The 26,333-nt window shown below is 38.1% G+C and overlaps 2 protein-coding genes across 3 annotated transcripts in view; one reads left to right on the forward strand and one right to left on the reverse strand.

Annotated features, from left to right (window-relative positions):
- Positions 1–425: 425 nt before the first annotated feature.
- JMY (junction mediating and regulatory protein, p53 cofactor) overlaps positions 426–26,333 on the reverse strand; it is an 88,271-nt gene continuing 62,363 nt past the window's right edge. Inside the window, exons 7-11 of one of the 2 annotated variants that reach the window (XM_030927534.1) lie at positions 22,217–22,303; positions 14,922–15,017; positions 12,614–13,211; positions 11,160–11,470; positions 426–5,006 (exon numbers count right to left, since the gene is read on the reverse strand). In XM_030927534.1, the coding sequence (XP_030783394.1) occupies positions 11,163–11,470; positions 12,614–13,211; positions 14,922–15,017; positions 22,217–22,303 (1,089 nt within the window). In that variant the 3' untranslated portion in view covers positions 426–5,006; positions 11,160–11,162. Of the gene's footprint in view, positions 5,928–11,159; positions 11,471–12,613; positions 13,212–14,921; positions 15,018–22,216; positions 22,304–26,333 lie in introns of both variants that reach the window. The other variant, XM_010364100.2, reaches the window with a different exon arrangement.
- LOC104671931 (prothymosin alpha) lies at positions 15,159–16,345 on the forward strand. Its single transcript, XM_010375572.2, has one exon. The coding sequence runs from the start codon at positions 15,333–15,335 to the stop codon at positions 15,663–15,665; it is 333 nt and encodes a 110-aa protein (XP_010373874.2). The 5' UTR covers positions 15,159–15,332; the 3' UTR covers positions 15,666–16,345.

Below are 26,333 nucleotides of genomic sequence, written 5' to 3' on the forward strand. Positions count from 1 at the left end.
AGGACCCTGACTTAAATGACTTGAATGTGTGTTTCTTGTGTGTTATGGGGGGTGTATCAAGTCAACATCAGGTAAGGCTATCTGCTGGGCTCTAGTTAATCTACTTCCATGTTTCAGTGTAAAGCCTAATCCCTGCCTCTCCCCACCCCCATTTAAAAATTTTCCAATTTGGAAGTCAGCACTTCCAAACTTTGTGAATATTTACAAACTGAGAAAGTTCATTAATAGCACAAAGAAGGTTGCCATCAAAATAACGTCATAACAAACAGCACTCAGGAAGCGGCAGAAATACAGGCATGGATAGTCTCTGGATCCTGTTCTCCATGTTATAACTTGTCATAACAGACATACAACTTGCTATGGTCCTTCTATTTCAAATGAAGTGAAAATATGTACCACTGAAATTTTAAACAAACAAAATCAGGTTTAATTCAAATAAATATCCTTTATTAAAGAAAAAGAGGAATATTGTTAAAAGCACCAAAACTGTAGGTTGTTACACTGCATGTACAAGAGAAAGGTGATTGCAATACTTGGTGTACAAGTACTTAACTCTGAAGTCGTGTAAAAAACATGAAATACAAAGCAATACAATTACAATGCAGAAAAGTTGCGCTAAAGAGCAAAAGGCAATGGTCAAAACAATTACTGGAGATTTCATGGTATTGCTATAAATGCTTGGTTTTTTCCTTTGTACTTTTAATACTTTAGAATGTTAATTGAACATATTTAAGTATTGTAAATTTGCAAGAGGTGGCATTTACAATACACTGTGCACACTGTCCATTTAATGTAATGGTATTAAAGCCATCCTTACAAGCCAAGCACAAGTGCTAGTGTTTTGCTTCTACCTTTTATTATATTGCACAAAGCTAGTAAATGTTGAATCAGTTTTCCATTAAAATTTTCATTTACCCAGAACCGATAAAAATCATGGCAGTCTCCTTAGCCCTAATGGACAATTAATTATTCATGCAAAATAATGTGCAGCCTTCCATTTTTCATTAACTACATAGTATGGTTTCATACTTGGAAAGACATACAATACAATAAGAACTTCAATGAGACAATGGAGATTCTGTCAAAGCTAAAAAAGTCAGAAGTCATTGTATGGGTTGCATCATTTACCCCTCTTGGTTCACAAATGAAGGAAAAATGCCACCTAGTGATTTTGCAGACTTCTTAAAACCAATATCATTAGTATTGGGAAAAGCTGGAATAACTTGTTACACCCTTTGATAGCTACCCATAGAACATGCAAGTAAAAAAAAAAAAAATCCCCAAATTTCCCTTTCAAGGTCTTTCCTACCCACCAACTCCCCCAAATTTAGCCACTCTTAGTGTACCTAATTAATTAAAAACAACAAAAAATACCAGCTAAAAACAAAACTTTCCCCTAACCCGCAAAACAAATGACTGCTTTGAGATTCAGTGTGAAATAACATTCATCAATTATTTAACAAGTCAACCTCAGAGGTATTTTCTGTACATGCCCCTTACAGTGGCATAATGTCTCTGCAGAAGAGGGAGACAGTATAAATTTGGAATTCAATCAATTAAATCCTACAATTGCCAAGTTGTACATTTACTGTGGGCAAAACATAGAAAACTTTACAATAAACACATCTTGAGAATAACCCAATGAGGAAACTTTTCATACATTCACACACACAAATGCACACACTCACCGAATCCAGACTCCCTCCCGCCTTTACAAACACTTTGCTTACATAACACAGTTTAGGCAGCAATATAAACTCACTTTGTAGGAAAACTTTTAAATTACACTATATCGGATAAAAAATACCATTGCTTCATTTTACAAAGCAATTAAGCAGTGACCCTTCTTAATGTGCTTTAACTAAAGAGCACTTTGCAGCAAAGTTCAGAAATTACTGAATTGTTCAGTAGCACTAATAGATGCAACATGCTCTAACAGTAAGGTGCTTCCACTTTCTCACCCCTCTTCCATCTGAAATAAATCTTGCTGGTCACTCCTCTAAGCATAGCTCTTTTTCTATGCTAAACAGTAAGTGGGAAATAGAATCTGTTTAAAATGCACACTTAGTTTTTTGTTACCATTTACATTTAGTGCAATAATTAGGTAAAACTTAAGGTTTCTGCTTTCATTATCAAATGGCTGCATTTTAACAATGTGCCTGCAACAGTTTTGAAATGTCTTACAGCTGTTCATTTTTTACAAGTAACCTGGTAAAGTGTATGAAATTTCAACTCCCTGATAGAGGCCTTAAGGACCCAATAGTACTTTTTACACATTGGTATGTGATGTTAAGTTTGTAATACTTCAATAATAAAGCTGAAAAAAGAAAACCCAAAAAACCTTGTATTTAGTGAACAAAAAGCTTTGCCTAGGCTAAAAGCATTGACTTAAATTTATACAAACACACTCATGTGACTGTAACTTAAAAATGGTGTCTTAGGGAATGTGTAAAATTAAATTGTATTAATTGTATACTGATCGCATCCCAGAGAATGCTGCCCATTAGTTTTTGTTTCACTGATTTAAGAATTTTAATTCTTAGTGTCTACAATGGACCAAGTATGCTTTGCAACTTGACACACATTCTGTGACAAAGTAGCCATGCCATGTGTTACCAAATATTACTACATAGTTCAACTTTGTGGAAACAATTGTTTTTCCTCATTACATAAAGTAAAAGTGCCGAAAATTATGTTCTGGTTTCGTGTTATGAGAAAAGCTCTATATTTCTATTCTCACTATTAGAGCTGTGTCTAGGAGTCTCCTTTTAAAAAATGCATTACAGAAATATTTCAGTTCCACAATGAAGAATTAAGGAATGATTGTTTTTATGCTGCTCACAAACTCAATAAGCCTATACAATACAAGCAAAACCATTATTCATCTTTTAAAAGATCCTTTTTAGCCAGGCATTCCTCATACTGCTGTAATCTACACAAGGATTTGCAATCATTAAGAATACCTTTCTTACACATGCTACATTGGTTATAATTTTGGGTGCATTAGGAGCCATTTGAAATTGACAGTCAAGTGGGCAGTAACAATCTCAAAACATCCCAAACTCATTTACTTGTTTTCCCTGTTTTAAATGCATTGCAGTTGAGACCAGATTGGCAAATTAACTTCTAAATTGATTCAGCATAAGCCAACAGCTGCTTGTGGATATAGAAATCATATATTAACAGAAATGTAAGTGTCAAATATTTTGAAGCACATAAAAAGTATGGACGAGTTTGGAACTGGAAATGTGAGCATCTAAAGTACCATCATAACTAAATATACACATATGTAGTATTAAGGCCAAAGATCCTCATTTTATTAGAGGCAAGAAAAAAGGGCATTTAACCAGGTTTACATAATTTTTGTTAGGTTCTGAAGCTACCTTAAGATTAACAGGAGGGTTCCACTGGTAATGTCATCTTGATGGACAAGTAGACTCTAGTTATTTGAAATTTTATTATCATTCGTAACTCCAAAGGTTTCTGACCTGCAATCATTTGAAATTGTGTAGAAGCAGGAACCTGCACCTTAAGGCAAGGAAATGGGTGTGTTGGAAAGTTATTTACAAGAGAATGGGCATAGCTGGCTGCCAACAATACTCTGCTTTAACCTCCTTCTCTTCCAAGTGTGAGGTGACTCTCATGGAGCACTGTAACAGGATGGGTTGAGAGAATTGTAGATGCATCCATGAGGCTGAGTGGAGTTCTGTACACCCTCCACCCTCCAGTCTTTGCTAGAGACCTACTATTACAGCACATTCTGGAAGACAGACCACAGGACACATGTATAAATGAGCCTATTTTATAATAGAATCCCAAAACTAAAAGGGTAGCAAATTCCCTCTCAAGATATGAACGTTCCAGGGTTTTTGGTTAAATTAACACTACATGTGTCTATATTTTTCTGAATTTGAATAAATGAAGAAAAGTAATGAACAAGCACCCAAAGAACTGGATATATGAAATGTTGACACATGGGTACATAAAAATTGGATAGCATAAAATTGATACATGATTTTGTAAAGGTTTGCAAATTTGCTTTAACTTTTTCAAATATATTAATATAACCAATCACTCTTTGGGTTAAGAAATATGCTTTAATATTTTACCAAGGGCAAACAGGACACTATCACCACTCCCATGATGTTGAAGTTTCCATATTACATCTGTATTTCTAATCTTTCCAGACAAGATGTGGGAGTAGTGTGGGAACTAAAACCAATGTATTACGAAGATGCTGCAGAGAAGCTCCCAGTCTCATCAATAAATGTATTACTAACATTTAAATAAAAGATTTTGTCAGGCTGGGCACAGAGGCTCACGCCTGTAATCCTAGCACTTTAGGAGGCCGAGGCCGGCAGCTTGATTTCAGAAGTTCAAGACCAGCGTGGGCAACGTGGCAAAACCCTGTCTCTACAAAAAATACAAAAATTAGCTGGGTCATGGTGGCATGTGCCTGTTTTGTTTTGAAATAATAAAAAAATTTTCTTACATAACCTGTTGCCAGAAAATTTTCTCCCTAATTATTTTCAAGAAAACACTTTAAAATAACAAAGTTGTGAGCATTTCTTTTTTCTCCAGGAATACCAATTCATATACAATCTGGGCTTTTGCTCCAGTACTGCTTTCTGGGTTTAGGCCCGAGAATTGTCTTAAAAGAAATAAAGTTATTTTTGGTATTTTATTTCTTAACTCCCTCCACAGACAGGCTAAGATCTGCTTATGCACAATTGTATGTACAGGGTACTGCACACTGAGTCCAACGATCTACATGTATTCAAGTCCACGACAATCCTGCTGACAATCCGGAACATATCAATGTGTCCTTCAGGACTCCATCGCAGCCAAAATCAGCACCTAAAGCTGTGTATAAGTGTAAAATTTTAGTGACAATAACAAAGGCATTCTCCCAAAATTCCATTCAGTGCATGTGAAGATGGTGAAATGCCAGCCATGGAGACTTGTCTGCTTGTCTACTTCTATCTTTGTAGAGCACATGCTTTTCACTGTGGAGCATAAAAATAAAAACTTAAAATGGTGGTTTGTAAAAAGAGTTAAGATCTGTATCCCTATTACTGAACCTTGATTTTTGATTCTCAATAGGAAAGTCATGTCAGTCATAGCAATCAAGCAATAGTTCACACAAAATAAAAATAATTTGAAATATTATCAAAGTATTGCCTCCCATAAGCAAGGATGCACATAAAATTCAAACTATTATAAATTCAGAAATATGAAGAGTGATTTAAAAGCATGGAAACTTCAAAACCTTACAAAGTATAAGACTCCTAAAAATATGCTATGTTAAATGTATCATGTTGTGAACATATTAATAGATGTATCTCCATGCAGCTTTTCAGATATTGCTGAACATCTTTATGAAAAATCCTTTGGAAATGAGTAATGTGGACATTTCAGGTGTATTTCCATCTGATTTTAATTCCTGACTTACAGCTATCATGATTAACTTTTTCAGAGTGTCACAGTATTTAACATAAGCTGATATGGAAGAAGCTATTTTTTCAGATGACTTTTCAGTGCACCGAAAGATGGTTCGCAAAGCAGTCCCAATACAGCTCACCGTAGATCTCAACCCAGTGTTCTTCCAACTAAGCCCTAGCTTAACTGGCCATTACATGGATGTAAATAGGTGGATGGAAGGAGAATGTGCTTAAAAAACAGAAATCTCCAGAAGGCCTTTTCTTCATTGCAGTCAGGAACATTGCACATGTAAAATTCATGTTAACCATCATCTATTGGAATGACTGGAAAGTGATAACCTGCCAATTGTGCTTCCTTTCTTCACACCACTGAACCAATGCACTTTGGATCTAATGTTATCCAACTGAGGAACCAAGTGCTTAAACTGTTATTTTCCAAAAGAATCAGAACCAATCTTGAATGATATTTTTCTTCTGTTATGTCACCTGTTTACAAACAAAATAATACAGACCATTAAAAAAAGATGACCCTTTAAAGATACAGTGTATTTATGTTCCCTCAAAAAGTATACAAAAGACATTTTTTACAAAAGGCCATGACTGTATTCCTAAAGCAGCAAAAATGAAAACAAAATAATCTAAATACAGATTTTGATCACGTTTAAAAGACTCTTAGATTTTCATTTTTATTCTTTTTACTCTAACACTGTATCAAAACTATATACTAAAAAGGTAAATTCAGTCTAAACTATTTGCCTCATAAACTGCTAGTAGAGTAAGAACAATTAAATGGTGTCTTTAAAATGCAGTGGAAACTGTTTTTGTTAGACTGACATTTAGAGGACAGGATTAATACCAGTCTTTAAATGGATACTTCACTTGGGCATTTTATTGAAAAGTGTTGTGCTTAAGATCTATGGGGCTTATCCACAGTACAGGAGCATTTATATAAAAGACACACTCATCAGATAAAAGCTGACAGGAACATGAATAAAGTACCAACTTAATACAGCTCTGCTTTTCTAATACTGTAGCTACATGTGGCTAATGAGCACTTGATATGTGTCTAGTGTGACTGATTTAGTTTGATTTAAATCCAGTTTGATTTAAAAATCTAAAACAGTAAATAGTATTTTTCCATTAAATACAATTGTACTGTTTTGGTAGGACATTTCTCGTTAAGAATCAAATACTTAGCATTCAAATTGAGATGTGCTACTAGTATATACAAAAACTACACTGAATTTTGAAGATTTAATATGAAAAAAAAGAAATAGAAAGCCATGTCCTAGGTTTTTAATGTTGATTGTGTGTTGAAGGATATTACTTTGGCTACATTGTGTCAAATAAAATATTACAAACATCAATTTCACATGTTCCTTTTCATTTTTGATGTGACTAGTGGACATTTTAAAATTACATGTCTCAAACTATATTTCTTTTGAACTGCACTGCTATAGTTACTTTAGAAGACTCCTACAGGGGCCCAGCACAGTGGCTCAGGCCTGTAATCCCAGCACTTTGGGAAGCTGAGGAGGGTGATCAGTTGAGGTCAGGAGTTCGAAACCAGTCTGGCCAACATGGTGAAACCCGTCTCTACTAAAACTTCAAAAAAATTAGCTGGGCACGGTGGTGCACCTGTAATCCCAGCTTGAACCTGGGAGATGGAGATTGCAGTGAGCCGATATGGCGCCACTGCACTCCAACCTGGCTGACACAGTGAGACTCCGTCTCGGAAAAAAAAAAAGAAGACTCTCACAGGAAACAAACTAGAAGCTTATTTATTTATTGAGACAGGTTTCCTCCTGCCTCATCCTCCCAAGTAGTTGGGACTACAGGTGTGAGCCACCATGCCCAGCTACTTTTTGTGTTTTTGGTGGAGATGTGTTTTGTCATGTTGCCAGGCTAGTCTTGAACTCCTGGGCTGAAATCATCCACCCACCCCCAGCCTCCCAAAGTGCTGCAGAATTACAGGCCTGCAACTTAAAAGTCCACACCCAGCCTGAAACTTATTTTAAATCTCTATGTAATTACACACATTTTAAGAAATTTCCTTGAACACGACTATGGCTATCTCTGGAAAGAGAAGAGTTTCAGAGAGGAATGAACAGGGCAAAACAAGGGACCTGTATTACCTACTTTATGAATATTCAAGAAATTACCTCTTAAAACAAAAGTATATAAGTACATTAATGACAAAATTACAATCAAGAAATCTGGCCAGGCACAGAAGCCTGTTAATCCCAGCACTTAGGGAGGCAGAAGCAGGCAGATCACCTGAGATCAGGAGTTCGAGACCAGCCTGGCCAACATGGTGAAACCCCGTCTCTACAAAAATATAAAAATTATCTGGGAGTAGTAACACACGCCTATAATCCCAGCTACTCAGGAGGTTGAGGCAGGAGAATTGCTTGAATCGTGAGGTGGAGGCTGCAGTGAGTTGAGATCACACCATTGCACTCCAGCTTGGGCAACAAGAGTAAAATTCCGTCTCAAAGAAAGAAAAAAAGAAAAAAAAAAAAAAAAGATCTAATAAATTAATGGGAAATACAAATTGCAGTAAAGCCTTTTTAGCCATTTATAGATAAAAAGTTCACAGCCTTTCAGTCTCCACGATCACAAAGTAGTAATACACAGCTACTTCATCACTGCCTAATCAGTTCATACTAGTCTATGGTTTGCTTCTGGGGTAGTACACATTTAGTAAAGGGTGACTTTGCAGATTTCCAAGCTCATATAAGTGTTTCATCACTGTTTCTCTCTCAACATTGTACCACATATTCCAGCCATCAACAGTCTCCCACATACCTGAAAAAAGTTTTAAGCAATTTTCAAAGTGGTATACACCATGCACCATGTTCTTAACATCTGATACTAAAGCTAAATTAGTAGCCAGAAGCTATGAGTAACATCCCAGTCACTTGAGTATACAAAATGCTGATGCAATGTCTAGGGTTAGGCAGGATATGGTGGAATGGGAGAAGACAGTCAAGGATAGGCTGACTTGAGCAGCTGCTGGTGTGCTGTGAATGGGCCACTGTGGACCATCTGTAATGAAACAGCTAAACACACATTTATGTGAAGGTCCAGCTGTGGAATTAGTGCAAAGATGGCAGTTTTAGGCACAAGCTTAAGCAGCTTCCTGAGAAGCTACAGCAGAAGAAGATAACACATAGTAGCAAGAACTGTAAAGTGGGAGACAACCTACAAATATCCACTATGGAAGAGATTCCCAGTCAGACATACCTGAGAGTCTAGACATTCACACACTTATATGTGTGTGTGTGTGTGTGTTTGTGTGTGTGTGTATGTCTATCTATCTATCTATCTATCCCTTTACAAAGCATAGTGGACATACGTATAAGCAAAAATAACTCGAAGTTACTTTGGGATCCAAAAACAGTAAGTCATACAAAGTGAGTGTTACATGTAACTATATACATAATGGAAAAAAGGCAGGATAATGCTACTACTGAATGTTGGCTGAATCATGGTAAATGTAATATTACCCTTTTTAAGTGATTGATTGATGCAGATGCTGATGGGGAGGGGTACAGTGTAGAGGTACTAGAGGAATGAACCCAAACCCAAAGGAACAGGTGAAACTGCTTTCAGTAATATTTTACCTAATATAACTAATAGAATTTTTCAATATGTAATCAATTGTTTAAAATATGACATACATTACATTTTTGTATTATGTCTTCAAAATCTAGATGTATACTTGCATATACATTAGATCTACTCAGAATTCTTTCTTTTGGGGCCAGGCATGGTGGCTCACACCTGTAATCCCAGCATTTTGGGAGGCTGAGGTGGGCAGATCATTTGAGGTCAGGAGTTTGAGACCAGCCTGGCTAAGATGGTGAAACCCTATCTCTACTAAAAATACAAAAAAAGAGTCGGGCGTCATGGCAGGCGCCTGTAATCCCAGCTACTCGGGAGGCTGAGGCACAAGATTCACTTGAACCCAGGAGGCGGAGCTTGCAGTGAGCCGAGACTGTGTCACTGCACTTTAGCCTGGGTGAGAGAGTGAGACCCTGTCAAAAAAAACATTTTTTTTCTTTGTTGTTCTATTCAGGATTCTTAAGGACAGAATGTCCATTTTTAATAAGCTCCCCAAGTTAATTCTTATGATCAAACATGTTTTTTTAAGAATTATTATGCTAATTGGGGCAACCATAGGGAGACCCTGTCTCTACAAAAAAATAAAAAAATTAGCTCAGCACAGTGGCATGTGTCAGCTACTTGGGATGCTGGAGCCCAGAAGGTTGAGGCTGCAGTGAGCCATGAACGTGCCACTGCACTCCAGCCTGAGCAACAGAGAGAGACTGTGTCCTTAAAATAAAAAAAGAAATTCAACAAAAAGAATTCACAGGGCTAACACATAAATTAATTATTCCTTTACTTATTCCCTTCTAGGACTCGTCTTCCCACTTTGGTGAATGTTTGAAGCCCAGAGAAACATATTCCATCAAGAAAGAATAATAATTAATAGAACATGTTTGTATACTCTATACATTTTATACAAATTACAACATTTCAGTTACCACCGTTATAAATTCGATATACTATTTAATTTATACCATGTTATCTTTACTGATTTATATATGTGGTATAATCTGTGCCATATTACCCTATAATTAGCTTATTAAAATGTAGTCGACTATAGCTCTCTATTATATTAGGAGAATGCTACAGGTGTAACCAAAGAGAATCTTAGTATGTACAGGAGTATTCATTAGATATGTAGGTAATTTTTATATAATGATACCTGCAAATTTATCTAGATAATACAGTAACTGTGACAGGTGTAAGTAGTTTTTTTAAGGGTTTAGAAAGTTAAATAATCAGACAATGCAACAATTTTTCCAGATTGATCTTAGAAAACTCCTTTGAGGTCAGCTAACATGACATCAAAATTGAGTATGCATAACAGTTTGTTACTGAAATACTTTGTCAGAAAAGCCTTTTCTTTAAAAAAAAAAAAAAAAAAAAGATTGATTTCTTTTTACAGACGGGTTATCGCTATATTGCCCAGGCTGGATTTGAACGCCTGGGCTCAAGAGATCCTCATGCCTCAGCCTCTGAGTAACTGGGACTACAGAAGCAAACCATTGAACCTGGAAAGCCTGTTCTTTGTTTTTTTCAGACTGAGTCTCACTTCTGTTGCCCAGGGCAGTGGTACGATCTCAGCTCACTGCAACCTCCACTTCCCGGGTTCAAGGGATTCTCTTGCCTCAGCCTCCCAAGTAGCTGGGATTACAGATTCCTGACACCACACCTGGCTAATTTTTGTATTTTTAGTAGAGAAGAGGTTTCACCATGTTGGCCAGGCTAGTCTTGAACTCCTGACCTCAAGTGATCTGCCTGCTTCGGCCTCCCAAAGTGCTAGGATTATAGGCGTGAGCCATCGTGCCAGGCCCTTTTCTGTTTTTTTTTTTTTTTTTTAGGGCAAGAATGAGACTGTCACTTTACTTGTAATTACAGCTGTATGGCAGAAATTTTTAATGAGGAGGACATTTTAAAAAATCGTATTTACATAGCAATAATCATTACGTTTCTAGAAACTACAGAATTAAGTAAAACCTGAAGTTCACAAATTTGGGCTATAAAACAAACAATATGCCTCAGGCTCAATAAAAAATACCCCAAACCTCATCATCCGATTTAAAACCTGTATTACTGAATGCTACTAAAGACAATAGGGTCATTTACTTGTTAGTTCTCCCAGTCTGTGCAAGGCAAAGCCTCCTCTTCGTCCTCTGACTCTGGGGATGCTTCTTTAATTCTTCTAAGAGCTTCATGGATGCTCCGTGTTAGAGGGTCTGTATCGGGTAGAAGTGTGAAGGATTCTCTCAAAACATCCTTCTGTACCTTCTTCAATTTTACCCCTTTCCTTATTTGTGCCAAGATATTATTACTATCATCTTCATCAGGAAAAGGAGGCAGAGTTCGCTGTTCAACCTTTTTCAGATGAAAACTACCACGCTTCAAGGAGGCTAGCACCTCATCCATTGGTGAGCTCACTTTGGAAAATGAAACAGAAGAGTATTACAGTTAGGATTGCACTTAATTAGAATGAAACTGTATAACCTCTACTGTTTGCAACTGTGAAAGCAAAGGACGCTGAAACACCATCTACAAAACGGATCGTGAAATGTGTGCAGAAGGTGACCAGAACACAAGGGATCTAATTAGCCTTCTTTTTAGAAAATCCCAAGACCCAATCCATGGTGGGTACTATTGGTATTCCTATCATTTCCTATATGAGAGAAGTGACCAGACTGGGAACTGGGAGGTGGTCTTAGTAGTATTATGGGTGCGATTCCCAAAGGATTTCCATATTGCAGTTGCTCCACCCAAATTCAGTTACACGTTTTACTTTTAAAAATTACATTTTTGTTCATTATGGAGACTGTGCTTTTTTCATTTAGTTGTTTTACATGTGAAATCCTACTCAGATTATATCAAGAAATGTTTTATAGAATGGTCCTTCAGATTAAAATGTAATAGACAAGTAATATGTAACATTTATATAATGTTCTCCCTGTGCAAAATGCAAATTCCTTAAAGGCAAAAGGCAAGGGTTATTCTCTGCTCTTTTTAGAAATAATTTTATTTGTGCTTGAATATCTCATAACAAAAAAAAAAGAAGAAAAAAAATAGTAACCTTATTGAGGTACATCTGTCACATTGTAAGCTGAACAGATCACTCCCTATTCTTCTCTGCTTCTTTATACAAATACACACAAGTCCTCAACAAATGTTACATGATCCTGCCAATGTCTTCCCTGTGGTGACAGTCCTGACCAGATAGCTTACCCTTTCTGATGAGTAATTTTTAAAAAATCTCAGGTTTAAATCAAATTTTTTTTCCCTAACACAAAAGGAGCCATCCATTATACATTACCAAACATGTATGTATCGCTTTAGAAGATGTTTTTAAAACATGCCTAACAGCTCAAGAAGGCATACATTTCTGTGTACTTTATGCATTTGTAGATGTGAGTTAATAAGAATTGTCCTCTAGTGTGACTTTGAAAACCTGTTTACTATCAAATAATGTTCAAAAATAAAATGTTTTAAGTTTTGCAACGTCAAAAAATACATAGTTTTTTACTATGCCTGATGTCATACAACAGATGGACCATGAAAATATCTTGCCGTACCTCTCCTCCTCTGCAAACCTTCAGCAGTCTTTCTGAGCTTCTTCCGTGCACTGACCAGCTGGCTGCTGTCAAAGAGGTGTGCTGAGGGGGCACTGGCTGACTTTGGGATCCTCTTTTCATTCCCCTCCTTTCTAGGCAGATCTTTCTCCAGTGTCTCTGGGCCATTGTCTTTAGCAATAGGCAGAGGTGGTGGTGGTGGGGGGGGAGGGGGAGGAGGTGGGGGAGGTGGTGGTGTTGGAGGAAGAGGGGGTGGGAGTGGATTTATGGTAACAGAACATGGTTCGAGGTTATTATTCAAAAGTGGAAGAGATATAGGGGGAGGCAGTTCAGAGGTAACACCACTGAGAGGTAATGAAGTGGCTTCAAGTTGTGTTAATGAAGTATCTTCAAGTTGTACAAGGCTCTGGGGTTCTGTTGTCTGTGATGGCCCAGGCTTGACTCTTCCTTCTCCCACCTCTTCAGTTTTCTCTTCTACCTGTAACACACTTGGTAGAGAGTCACACTGATCCTCTCGGAGAACAGGACTTGCTGCACCTTTTCTTCTTGCATGAGCTAGTCGTAATCTGGTTGATTTAAGTATGACTTGCCCAGGATACCTCTAAAATATCAGAAGTTATTGGAACTGGTTAAATGTTATCGAAACAATTTATGAGCACATGCCTATTTATCTTATCCTTCAAATAAAAGATATTATGTGGCCAGGCATGGTGGCTCACGCCTGTAATCCCAGCACTTTGGGAGGCCAAGGTGGGTGGATCCGACCAGCCTGGCCAACATGGCAAAACCCCATCTCTACTATAAATACAAAAATTAGCTGGGTGTGGTGGCAGGCACCTGTAGTCCCAGCTATTTGGGAGGCTGAGGCAGGAGAATTCCTTGAACCTGGGAGGCGGAAGTTTCAGTGAGCTGAGATTGTGCCACTGCACTCCAGTCTGAGTGACAGAGCAAGATTCCATCTCAAAAATGTTATGTTGCCTTATTGGTTATTTCACTCTTAAAGTTATACAGAAAATCCAAAAGTACCTAATAACTTACAAAAAATTATGAATTTATTATTTGCCTATCAAATCCATGATTAATTCAAATATTCAAAATTATCATGATTAAAAAAAGATTTTTAGTGAATAAAACTACTAAATGTATAAAACAAATAGCATGTAAAATGCAAAACATAAATTATGTCAAATGTATAAATGCTACTGGTATGCAAAAAGAAACTAGTTTCCTATGTTTTCAAATGCACACACATGAGAAAATTAAAATATTCTTTAACAGGTTACTTGGCATTTTTAAAAAGCTCCAACAACTATACATCCATTTTATGACAGAATGAAGAAGAGAGAATTACATTTTTTGAAGTACTTACTGGTAGAACTCTTATACATCTTTTACCATGGTAAAACCTTTTTTTTTTTTCTTTTTTGAGACAGGGTCTCACTCTATTGCCCAGACTGGAGTGCAGTAGTGCGATCACAGCTCACTGCAGCCATGAACTCCCTGGCTCAGGTAATCCTCCCACTTCAGCCACCCAAATGGCCAGAACCACAGGCGTGTTCCACCATGCCAGGCTAATTTGTATAGAGACAGGGTTTCGCCATGTTGCCCAGGCTGGTCTTGAACTCCCCGGCTCAAGCAATCTACCTGCCTCAGCCTCCTAAAGTGCTGAGATTACAGGCGTGGGCAACATTTACTTAATAACAAGGCTTATCCCCTGCCTCACCTCCTTTTTTTCCACTGTAACACTTGTTCAAAAGCCTACTTCACTTATAAAGTGATCCTTCAGCATGCACAACTGAAGTAAGGCTCCAGAGTACTTTAAAAATGAGGCTTCAGCAGAGTTCTGAGGAGATGTGTGGATACTGTGGTATCAGTGTGTGGTCATGGGTTACCCTGGCAAGAGAACTGCTGAAGCATTTCTCAAATATGCTACTCCCCCCACCTCTAATTCTGCCAATGACACAGGTTGATGTATGTGGAATAAATAACAAGTTGATGCTTGAGCTGGATAGTCAGTTGTGATTTAAGCAATTTTTTAAACTCAAGAGGAATCTAGGTTTCCCAGAGGCCTTGATCATTCCTCTTATACTACTGAAGCTGTGGGTCAAAGATCACAAGAATACTAATTCGGAAAACCACCAGAGGAAATGGAGCCATGCCATCAAAACAACTTTAAAAAGGACTTCCATGGTTATAATAGTTTATAAATAAGGGAAAACCAAGTTTTTCCCACAAAGAAATCCTACAGGTGTATATGTAGCTCTGTTTTAAAAACAATGAAAAACAATAAATGGACCATTACTTTTAATACCTGTTTAAATGTTCGAAGTCTATCCAGTGTTCTCTGTCTCTCTTGGCTAACCCAGGCACTTTTTCTTTCTTCTTCATCATGTAATTTTTCTCTCTTCTGGTAAAAAATTAATAATAATTCCATTATGCTGTGTCCCAATTTTTATCATTAATAGGAAAAAAGATGAGAAGTTATCCTAATATGGGCCCAAGGGGATGATTCATTGAACAAAATTTTTATAACATGAAACATAGACTGGCTGCTCTGAAAAGCCATCTTTGCATTGTTCCTCGTCCGCCTCCTTGCTCGCCGCAGCCGCCTCCGCCGCGCGCCTCCTCCGCCGCCGCGGACTCCGGCAGCTTTATCGCCAGAGTCCCTGAACTCTCGCTTTCTTTTTAAATCCCCTGCATCGGATCACCGGCGTGCCCCACCATGTCAGACGCAGCCGTAGACACCAGCTCCGAAATCACCACCAAGGACTTAAAGGAGAAGAAGGAAGTTGTGGAAGAGGCAGAAAATGGAAGAGACGCCCCTGCTAACGGGAATGCTAATGAGGAAAATGGGGAGCAAGAGGCTGACAATGAGGTAGACGAAGAAGAGGAAGAAGGTGGGGAAGAAGAGGAAGAGGAGGAAGAAGGTGATGGTGAGGAAGAGGATGGAGATGAAGATGAGGAAGCTGAGTCAGCTACGGGCAAGCGGGCAGCTGAAGATGATGAGGATGACGATGTTGATACCAAGAAGCAGAAGACCGACGAGGATGACTAGACAGCAAAAAAGGAAAAGTTAAACTAAAAAAAAAGGCCGCCGTGACCTATTCACCCTCCACTTCCCGTCTCAGAATCTAAACGTGGTCACCTTCGAGTAGAGAGGCCCGCCCGCCCACCGTGGGCAGTGCCACCCGCAGATGACACGCGCTCTCCACCACCCAACCCAAACCATGAGAATTTGCAACAGGGGAGGAAAAAAGAACCAAAACTTCCAAGGCCCTGCTTTTTTTCTTAAAAGTACTTTAAAAAGGAAATTTGTTTGTATTTTTTATTTACATTTTATATTTTTGTACATATTGTTAGGGTCAGCCATTTTTAATGATCTCGGATGACCAAACCAGCCTTCGGAGCGTTCTCTGTCCTACTTCTGACTTTACTTGTGGTGTGACCATGTTCATTATAATCTCAAAGGAGAAAAAAAACCTTGTAAAAAAAGCAAAAACGACAACAGAAAAACAATCTTATTCCGAGCATTCCAGTAACTTTTTTGTGTATGTACTTAGCTGTACTATAAGTAGTTGGTTTGTATGAGATGGTTAAAAAGGCCAAAGATAAAAGGTTTCTTTTTTTTCCTTTTTTGTCTATGAAGTTGCTGTTTATTTTTTTTGGCCTGTTTGATGTATGTGTGAAACAATGTTGTCCAACAATAAACAGGAATTTTATTTTGCTGAGTTGTTCTAAAAAAAAAAAAAAAAAAAAAAAAAAAAAAAAAAAAAAAAAAAAAAAAAAAAGAAACATAAAATATTTTTAATATACAATTTTAGTTAAAATACTTCTAGCTACTATATTATGCTAACTTCAATGTAGATGACTTTAAAAATAAAATCAGCAACCGGCCAGTCACTGTGGCTCACACCTATAATCCTAGCACTTTGGGAGGCCAAGGCAGGTGGATCACCTCAGGTCACGGGTTCGAGACCAGCCAGGTCAACATGGTAAAACCCCGTCTCTACCCAAAATACAAAAATTAGCTGGTCGTGGTGATGCACGCCTGTAATCCCAGCTACTTGGGAGGCTGAGGCAGGAGAATCGCTTGAATCTGGGAGGCGGAGGTTGCAGTTAGCTGAGATCATGCCACTGTACTCCAGCCTAGGCAACAGAGTAAGACTCTGTCTCAAAAAAACAAACAAATGAACAAAAGCAATCAAATCAACACTTGGTCAGTAATTTGGATAGTGTACATTATTCTAAATAATATAACCAGTAGTTAGAAAAATATACTTCAAGCATTATCCATGAATCATCTGGTTTACTATCACACCTTATTTCTGGCAGTTATCTAAACAAACTTAACCTTCCCTATAGAGTTGAATCATCTAAAAGCTATATAATAAAATCTCATTTGGTAAAATTAATGTTAGTTAAATAAATGAAAAGGCTTTCTATATAGGTAAATGGGTTATTTTCTTGCTTTGTTTTAAAAAACGAGAGATACCTCCCAGAAGACCAGACCAGATAATTTCATGTGGAAATTACCCTCTCTTCCATTGTTCTGTCCTTTTCAAATCCAACCCCCTATTCTATTCTTCTATCATTCTTCTCCTCTTTCCCATCAGCTTTCCCTAAACAATAAAATTTCTAATGAGAATTACAGTTGCATTTGCACTGGATGATTGTATCATAAACTCCAAGAAGAAGGTATGAGTGGGGAGATAAGAGTGACAGGGAGACAACAGGAAACTGGAAAATAAAGCCAAGTGTGGTGGCTCATGCCTGTAATACCAGCACTTTGGGAGGCTGAGGCAGAAGGACTGCTTGAGGCCAGGAGTTGAAGACCAACCTGAGTGAGACCCTATCTCTATTAAAAAAAAAAAAAAAAAAAGAGTGTGGTAGGCTAATTATTCTGAATAAAATGCAATCTAGTAATATACTACTAATTTACACAAAAGGACACAAAGGTACACCACACATGAACACAATTCAAAGGGGGCTCTTAGAGCCTGAAATAAGTGAGCATGTGCCCAAAAAGAGGCATAAGCCTCCCTGTATGTTGCACATGCTTATAGCCAAGACAAGCATATGCCACCATGCCCAGCTATTTCAAAAATTTTTTATAGAGATAGGGTCAGCCTGGTCTTGAACTCCTGGGCTCAAGCGATCCTCCTGCCTCGGCCTCCCAAAAGCTAGCATTACAGGCATGAGCCACCATGTATGTTTTCTTGGAATGAAAGCCTGGAGTTTTGAGTGTGCTTATAAAAAACAAGAGTTCATTCTTTAATGGGGAAAACAGAATTCTCTCATCCAATTTTTCTCTAGGCTAATAATAATTTAAAATAGTAGTATTAATAAGTAAATCCTCACATTTTATTTCAGAGAGCTTACTATCAAATATTAAAATAAACTTCCTTAGTCTTGCATATTTAATTCACAAGGATGTCCAGGGGAAACTGTTGCAATAATAAGGTTAACATCTAAGAATCTATATTTTAAACAATCCACCACGTAAAGAGGTTCTGACACTGGTGGTTTAAAACTAGCATTGAAAAACAATTACCTATTTTGAGCTAAGCTAACTTTCTTTGTGCTTTATCTGTATGTGTTAAAGATAACTAGTAATACTTAATGGATTCATTTTCTGACAATTATATATTCCAACCAAGGTATTAGGCAAAATTCTAAGGCAGATGACATTTATCTTTGGGATTCCCTTAAGAATCAATTTCTTGGCCAGGCATGGTGGCTCACACCTGTAATCCCAGCACTTTGTGAGGGCAAGGCGGGCAGATAACTCAAGGGCAGGAGTTTGAGACCAGCCTGGCTAATATTGTGAAACCCCGTCTACTAAAAATACAAAAATTAGCCAGGTGTGGTGGCACGTGCCTGTAATCCGAACTACACGGGAGGCTGAGGTGAGGCAGGAGAATGGCTCGAACCCGCGAGGCAGAGGTTGCAGTGAGCAGAGATGGAGCCACTGCACTTCAGCCTGGGCAGAGTGAGACTCCATCTCAAAAAAAAAAAAAAATAAAAATTTAAAAAAAAAAAAAGGAAAAGAAAAATAATCGATTTACTAATTTTTATTCCTGTTGCCCCAAAATAATAGATCTGGGAAAAAGATCTGATACTCATTCATTCTAAAAAGTTAATTAGTTATTCCCCTCCACCAAAATCTTATGTTTTATAAAAAGAAACATATTGGAAGTGTGGAACCTTCATAACTAAACTGATAATGCAAGTACAAATGGTTACAGCAGAGAGCAACTTACCTCAGTGTCATGCTGGTCCCCTGACTAATCTTACAAAGCAGTTTCTGACCCACAGAAATAGTAATGAAAAATAAAAGTACATTAATTAATTTGCTATTTCTAGATTCCAGGAGAAAGGTAATCTTACAGTTTATGGGTAGTTTGGGTAATTTTATGTGGCTAAAATGAAGAGTAAGGGGCAGCATTAGCTAAGAATGTGCCTTAAGGAGTAATGGAGACAAATTTAAGCCTTTTGGCCTTTAGTATGATGCTAAAGAAAGAAAATTTTAAAAATATCCAAATATAGCGATATGGTCATGTTGGCATTTCCGATGTTTAAGTACAAATCACTGGTGTTAAATAATTTAAGACACATCTGAAAAGATGACTGTCAGGACAATATATTGTGTGGGATGAGGCATAGCAATATGGGAGTAGGAGAAGGTTTCTAATGTAATTTTATATACAGTGAACTAATATTCTCAGCAAACTAGGAATAGAGGGAGAACTTCCTCTGCTTGATAAAGAGCATCCATCCCAAAACCTACAAGTAACATCACACTTACTGGTGAGAAACTACACAGCTTTCTTGCTAAGATCAGGAACAAGACAAAGATGTCTCCCTTACCACTCCTTTTCAACATTATACTGAAGTACTAGCTAATGCAATAAGAGAAATAAAAGCTATACAGATTGGGAAGGAAGAAATAAAACTGTCTTTGCGGACAGATGTAGAAAATCTGAAAGAAAACTGACAAATCTGGATTATAAGAAAAAGCTTGATTAACAAAAGTCAATTGTTCTGTAACACACCAGCAATGAACAATTGGAGTTTTCAATTAAAAACATAATACTATTTATATTACCACCTCCCCGACAAAGAAGAGGAAGAAAGACTTAGGTATCTTAGGTATAAATCTTACAAAAGGTGTACGAGATTTTTATGAGGAAAATTATAAAACTCTGATGAAAGAATCAAAGAATTAAATAGATGAAACATATTGTTTGTTCGTGGATAGGAATATTCAATACTAAGATGTTAGGTATAGGAGAAGGAGGTAGAGGTTAAAATAAAAATAATAATTAAAAAGCAAAAAAACCCAGAGGAAAAGTATTTTAAAATGAAAAAAACGAAAAACATATTAGGTCATCCCTACTTGACTTATAAATTCAACACTGTCACAATCAAAATCCCAGCTATTTTTTTGTGGCTACTGACAAGCTGATCCTTAAGCTCATATGGAGAGGCAAAAGATCTAGATGAACAAAACAAAATAGGACACCCAAAAATAGACTGAAGAGACAGAATCATTTGATCTTTGATAAAGGAACAAAGACAATTCAATGGAGAAAGGATAGTCTTTTAAACAGATGGTGCTGGAACAACAGGAAGTCCACATGCCAAAAAAAAATCTAGACACAAACCTTATATACCCTTCACAAAAATTACCTCAAAATGGATCACAGACTTAAATATAAAACGCAAAACTATAAAACTTCTAGAAGATAACATAGGAGCAAATCTAGCTGATTTGGGGACTGGCAATAACTTTTTAGATGCAACACTGAAGGTATGAACCACGATAGAAAGTGCTGGTAAACTGGATTTTGTTAGAAGTAAAACACTTCTGTTCTGCAACAGACACTGTCAAAAGAATGAGAAAACAAGCTACAGATCATAAGAAAATATTTGCAAAACAAAGGGACACATCTGATAAAGGAGTGTAAGTCAAAATAATGAAGAACTCCTAAAATTCAACAATAAGAAAGTAAAAATCCAATTTAAAAAATGAGCAAAAAGGCTGGGCATGGTGGCTCATGCCTGTAATCCCAGCACTTCTGGAGGCCAAGGAGGGCAGATCACTTGAGGTCAGGAGTTCAAGACCAGCCTGGCCAACATGGTGAAACCCTGTCTCTACTAAAAACAAAAATTAGCTGGGCGTGGTGATGCACATCTGTAGTCCTAGCTACACAGGAGGCTGAGACAGGAGAACTGCTTGAACACGGGAGATGGAAGTTGCAGTAAGCCGAGATCGTGCCACTGCACTCCAGCCTCGGCGACAGAATAAGACTCCAAAAAAAAAAAGAGCAAAAGATCTGAACAGACACCTCACTAGAGATATATACAGGGGCAAGTAAGCATTTGAACAGATGCACTCTTTCTCTCTCTGTATATGTATCTATATGTCTATATATCTGCATTAGAGATTTGCAAATTAAAACAACAGTAAAAGCCAGGCACAGCAGTCCATGCCAGTAGTCCCAGGAGGTTAAGCAGGAGAACTGCTTGAGCCCAGGAGTTTGAGGCTAACCTGGGCAACCTATCAAGACTCCATCTCTTAAACATACACACACCCACACACCCCAAAATATACCACTACACACCTGTCAGAATGGCTAAAAATCAAAAATGTGACAACAGTAAAATGCTAGAGAGGATGTGGAAAAACCTGAACTCTCATTCACTGCTGGTGGGAGTTCAAAATGGAACAGCCACTATGAAAGACAGTTTTGCAGTTTCTCACAAAACTAAATACACTTTTACCATACTCTCCAGCATTCATGCTCCTTGTTATTTACCCAAATTGGCTGAAATTTACGTGCACAAAAAGTCCTCCATGGATGTTTATAGCAGCTTTATTAATTGCTGCCAAAGCTTAGAAGCAACCAAGATGTCCTTCAATAGGCTCATGGATAAACAAAATGTGGGACATCCACACAGTGGAACATTATTTGGTGCTAAAATGAGCTATCAAGCCATGACATGGAGCAACCTTAAATGCACATTACTACGTTAAAGAGGCCAACTGAATAGGTTACATGCTGTATCATTCCAATTATACACTGGTAAAGGCAAAATATGAAGACTATAAAAAGAACAGTGTTTGCCAGGGGCTTGGGGAGAGAGAGGGATGAGTAGTGGAACAAAGGGATTTTTTGAGCAGTGAAATTATTCCATACGATACTATACTAGCAGATCCATGTCACTATACACTGTTAAAACCAACAGAACACAGAACACCAAGAAAGAACCCTAATGTAAGCAACAGACTTTGGGGAATGGTGATGTCCAATGTTTCACTGATTTTAACAAATATGCCACTCTGGGGGATGTCGACAGTAGAAAGGCTATCAAATGTGGGGACAGGAGTATATGAGATGCTACAGTAGGGGAGGCTACGTGTGAGGGTTGAGGGTACAGGAACTCTGTACTCTCCAATCAGTTTTGCCTAAAAACTTATCATTATATAAACTGAACTAATGTTAACGTCCAGTTATAAGCTTTTTATCATTCTCTACAGATTTTACCCACTCTAAAACATGTAAAAAATAAAGTTTTGTTCAAAATTTTCGAGTCCAAACTTACTAGCTGTACTGTGTGATGGGTTCTATATTCATCTTCAATCCGAGTGCGCTGTTGGATTTTTTCATTGTGTTTTGCAATACATATTTCCTGTAAATACATAAAATATGTTTTAATACAAGTAAAACTTGAAAGACTCTGAACACCACACCAAGGTTAAGTTTTGATCTTAATATATACCACCTACAGAACAAAGTATCACACTGACCACCTCTTGTTTCTTATCTGGACTACTGAAGCTGTAAAAGCCAAGTAATCAGGATCTTACAAAAAGACTCCTCTATTAAACTGTTACCTTCTATAGACCACCTGGTTTCTCTTTTTTGAAGAAGGAGAGGTGGGGCAACGTGGACTGAAGGGGGTTGTCCTGAAAGGTATCTTTTAGAAGATTCCATGTCTCATTATACTTTTTCTGAGAGACGGGGTCTCACTATGTTGCCCAGACTGGTCTTGAACTCTGAGCCTCAAGTAATCCCCTTGCCTCAGCCTCCTGAATTACTGGGATTACAGGTATGAGTCATGGCACCTGGCTTCATTATACTCTTTAAACATGTCTGGGCAAAAAAGAATAGGAAAGTATTTACTTATATAAAATATGTATTGTTAAGCTCTCTCTGACAAGTTAAAGACCATGAATTTTTTGTCCAGACTGGCTTAAACAGTATGGGATCTGAATCTTTTGGTCACAGACATAAGAGCTGTAAGAGACTTGGAAGACTAGAAAGTCAAAATTATCAAAATTATTTGGAAACTATTTTTAAAAAGCATATATTTTCCAATCACAATATAAAACAAGATTTTTACAATAACTATGAGATATGCACTACTTTATAAAATAATGCACTATATTCTGGCAACTTTTTACCAGCACCAAGCTAAATCTTCATTACCCTGTGTCCTTTCCTAAGTAAACGATTTGGAGAAGTTTTCCAGATAAAAGGGTTAGTCTCCAACATTCCAAAGCAATACTAAAATGATCTGTTTTTCTTTTTTTTTTTAAGATGGAGTCTCACTCTGTTGCCCAGGCTGGAGTGCGGTGGCATAATCTCTGGCTTACTGCAACCTCCGCTTCCCAGGTTCAAGAGATTCTCCCACTTCAGGCTCCCATGCCTGGCTAATTTTTGTATTTTTAGTAGAAATGGGGTTTCACCATGTTGGCCAGGTTGTTCTTGAACTCCTGACCTCAAGTGATTCGCCTACCTTGCCCTCCCAAAGTGCTGGGATTGCAGGCGTGAGCCACCATGCTCAGCCTAAAATGATCACTCTTTGAATCAGAGAAAGTCAAATGATAACCTTTGAAGTCATTAAACTGTATTTTAAAGCAAAATGTCATTTTTTACATCACGTTCTTTACTCACTCTGGTTCACTCTGCTGCCTAGCAAGAATCTATCCAGCGCAATAGGAAAACAAAGGGCGCATTAGATAGCATCATGACAAGGTGATACAGTAACTCAGGTCTCTGAGTGTCATGGACCTAGGACAGAATCTTACCCCTGCTCCATATTAGCTGCTTTTCCTTAGGTGATTTATGTCACTACTAGTAGCGTTGGTTCCCTTGCTTATAAATGAGGATACAGGTTCACAACCCCTTATCTAGAACAGAGGTCAGACATGTTTTGAAATTCAAAGTTTTTTGATAATTTACAGAATGGTGGTAAGTTGTACATACCATATATATCCAAGATCTGAAACCATATCCCATAATAAGTAATAATAGTGAAATGAATTGTCAAAGTGAAAAGAAGACAATAAATAACTTCATGATAGCACAGGTCTGGTTTTGCCACCAAGTGAAGTATGAAAATGATTCTAATTTTCTGAGCTCTCTAGATTTCATTTGACTACTGGGAGGATTAAAGAAGATAAAGAAAATCGTTATTTTTGTTACTCTTCTTGAAATGTTTAATCACAAAGCATTGACTTCACCAGCACAGCTGGAGCCCACCTATCTCCACTCTTTCAAGGGGTGAGGCAGGACATGAACTGTGTATGCAATCTTAGGATGAGTGCCAGAGAAACCAAGAAGCCAGTGCCCTTGGGCACGTCAACATGTAAACGAGGCAATATAGGATTATGTTACATGGGGAGGCATTTGTTTTTCCTTGTATATTTGATCTTCTCAGTAGCTTTTCTTTTAGGACTTAGTGTTTCTCATTCCCTATCTTTTCACCACCCTTCCTTATTTCACTCCTCCTTCCCTCTGCAGTTCTGCCACCTCAGTTGCTGGGCTTGGGGTACAAGCATACAAGTGTAAATGGAGAGATTCTCCAGTGCTGGGTTTCCCTACTTCAGATTTAGATTAACATAGAAATGAAGACTGAAGAATACTGATTAAATTGATATGAGCTAACACTTACCAACAAGGGAAGAGCTGGTATTAAGTTCAGCCTGAGGCTCTTAATGCTGCTAGAAGAGTACAACAGCTTTGTGGGACATGGTCACCAAGGTTGCTCCTCTTCACCCCTCACCTGTACAGTTTCCTTTGCTATTCCATCAGTCACTGCTCTAGCCCTCTGCTGCACTCCCTTCTCAGACCACTGAGATCTACTTCTTGCCCCCAACTTTTCTCAAAACTCTCAACATAAGGCCCCAACAGTCTACCAATATTAGATGTCATGGAGTCATTTCTTTCTCCCTTTACCTTTCTGGAACACCTAAGCCTGCTGACCACCCTGTTGTGTGGAATCATCATCTTCACTTCTGTGACTTCAAGCTCTCCTGCTTCTTCCAACTGCGATTATTTTCTCTTTGATCCCTTTCTTCTGCACACACTCTTAAATGTTCCCCAGCGTTCTTTCCTTAGAGCCTTTCACCTTGCACTACATCATAGCAGCTCAGTCTTTCATGACCTGTGCCCTTTACAATGTTTTCTCACCCCTAGCCAAGAACGTTTTGCTTCCTGAATTACAAATATTAAATATAATGAAGGTTTTTCTTCCTCAAACTATGTATCTTCCCTGCTCCACCACCTTCCCTTGCTCTTTCCTATCAGCCTCCCACCTCCACCCCATCATTCCTAAGAATATCCTTCTCAGGATGGGCACAGTGGCTCACACCTGCAATCCCAGCACTTTGGGAGGCTGAGGATTGCTTGAGCTCAGGAGTTTGAGACCAGCCTGGGCAACATAGTGAGCTCCTGTCTCTATAAAAACTAAGTAAAATATTTTTAAAAATCACCTGCTCACTGTGTTCTTCTGAGACCATCTCATACACTCTTATATTATAAGACCCAGGTGCCCAATTGTCTCAACTGTTTCACAGCCATCTCTACCTGGATGCCCAAGACCTCTTATATGCAAGTCTAAAACTCAGCTCATCACCTCCCACCCATATGTGCTCTTCCTCTGGGTTTTCCATCTTGGTTGGTGACACCACCATCTATCTCAATGTCCAATCCAGAAACCAGATAGCTGATAGAGAATGGCTCTTCCTCCCTCCTTCACCACATCACTAAATCCTACTAACTTTTTCTGCAAAGTGTCAGATCTAGACAGTTCAAGATCTGTCCATCTCTTAGCCTGCACAGGTACTCACTTACTTCACAGTCTTAACCTCTCAACGTTATTGAGGTGGAGGATAATGACACCTTCCAATCAGAACCTTTCCATGTCTTCTCCCTCTAACCTATTTTTCATGTTGCCTTATCTTGCTAAAATGTGAATCTGTTCATATTACCCCTATGCTTAACTTATACTACAGACAAAGCTCAGGCTTGTTAATGTGGTATGTAAAATTTCCTGTAACCTGGTCCCTGCCCTGCAGCATGTCTTACAATGTAGAATGCTCTGACAAACCATCCTGTTTTCCACTTCAGTGTCTTTGCTAAGCACTATTCTGTCCTGCTTGTAATTACCCCAACACCATCAATCTGGCCAATTTTTATTCAGATGTTAAAAGCCAATACAAGTGTCATCTCTTCAGAGAAGCCTTTCCTCACTCCCTGCTCTTGCTCTGTTTTTGGCCAGCAGAACACTCATCTGTTCACCTGGTTTGCCTTCTCTATAAGACTGGGAGGAGGAGGGACTACGCTATGCTCATCTTTGTATCCTAAGTCTAACAATGTGCCTAGCATACTGGTGAATTAAAATGAAATCAGACTTTCAATTAAGTCTGAATTGC

The sequence above is a fragment of the Rhinopithecus roxellana genome, chromosome 3, assembly GCF_007565055.1.
Source record: "Rhinopithecus roxellana isolate Shanxi Qingling chromosome 3, ASM756505v1, whole genome shotgun sequence".
NCBI classification, from domain to species: domain Eukaryota; kingdom Metazoa; phylum Chordata; class Mammalia; order Primates; family Cercopithecidae; genus Rhinopithecus; species Rhinopithecus roxellana.

Excerpts from the sequence above, each read along its gene's own strand:
- LOC104671931 (XM_010375572.2), top strand. The coding sequence starts at position 15,333 with ATGTCAGACGCAGCCGTAGACACCAGCTCCGAAATCACCACCAAGGAC.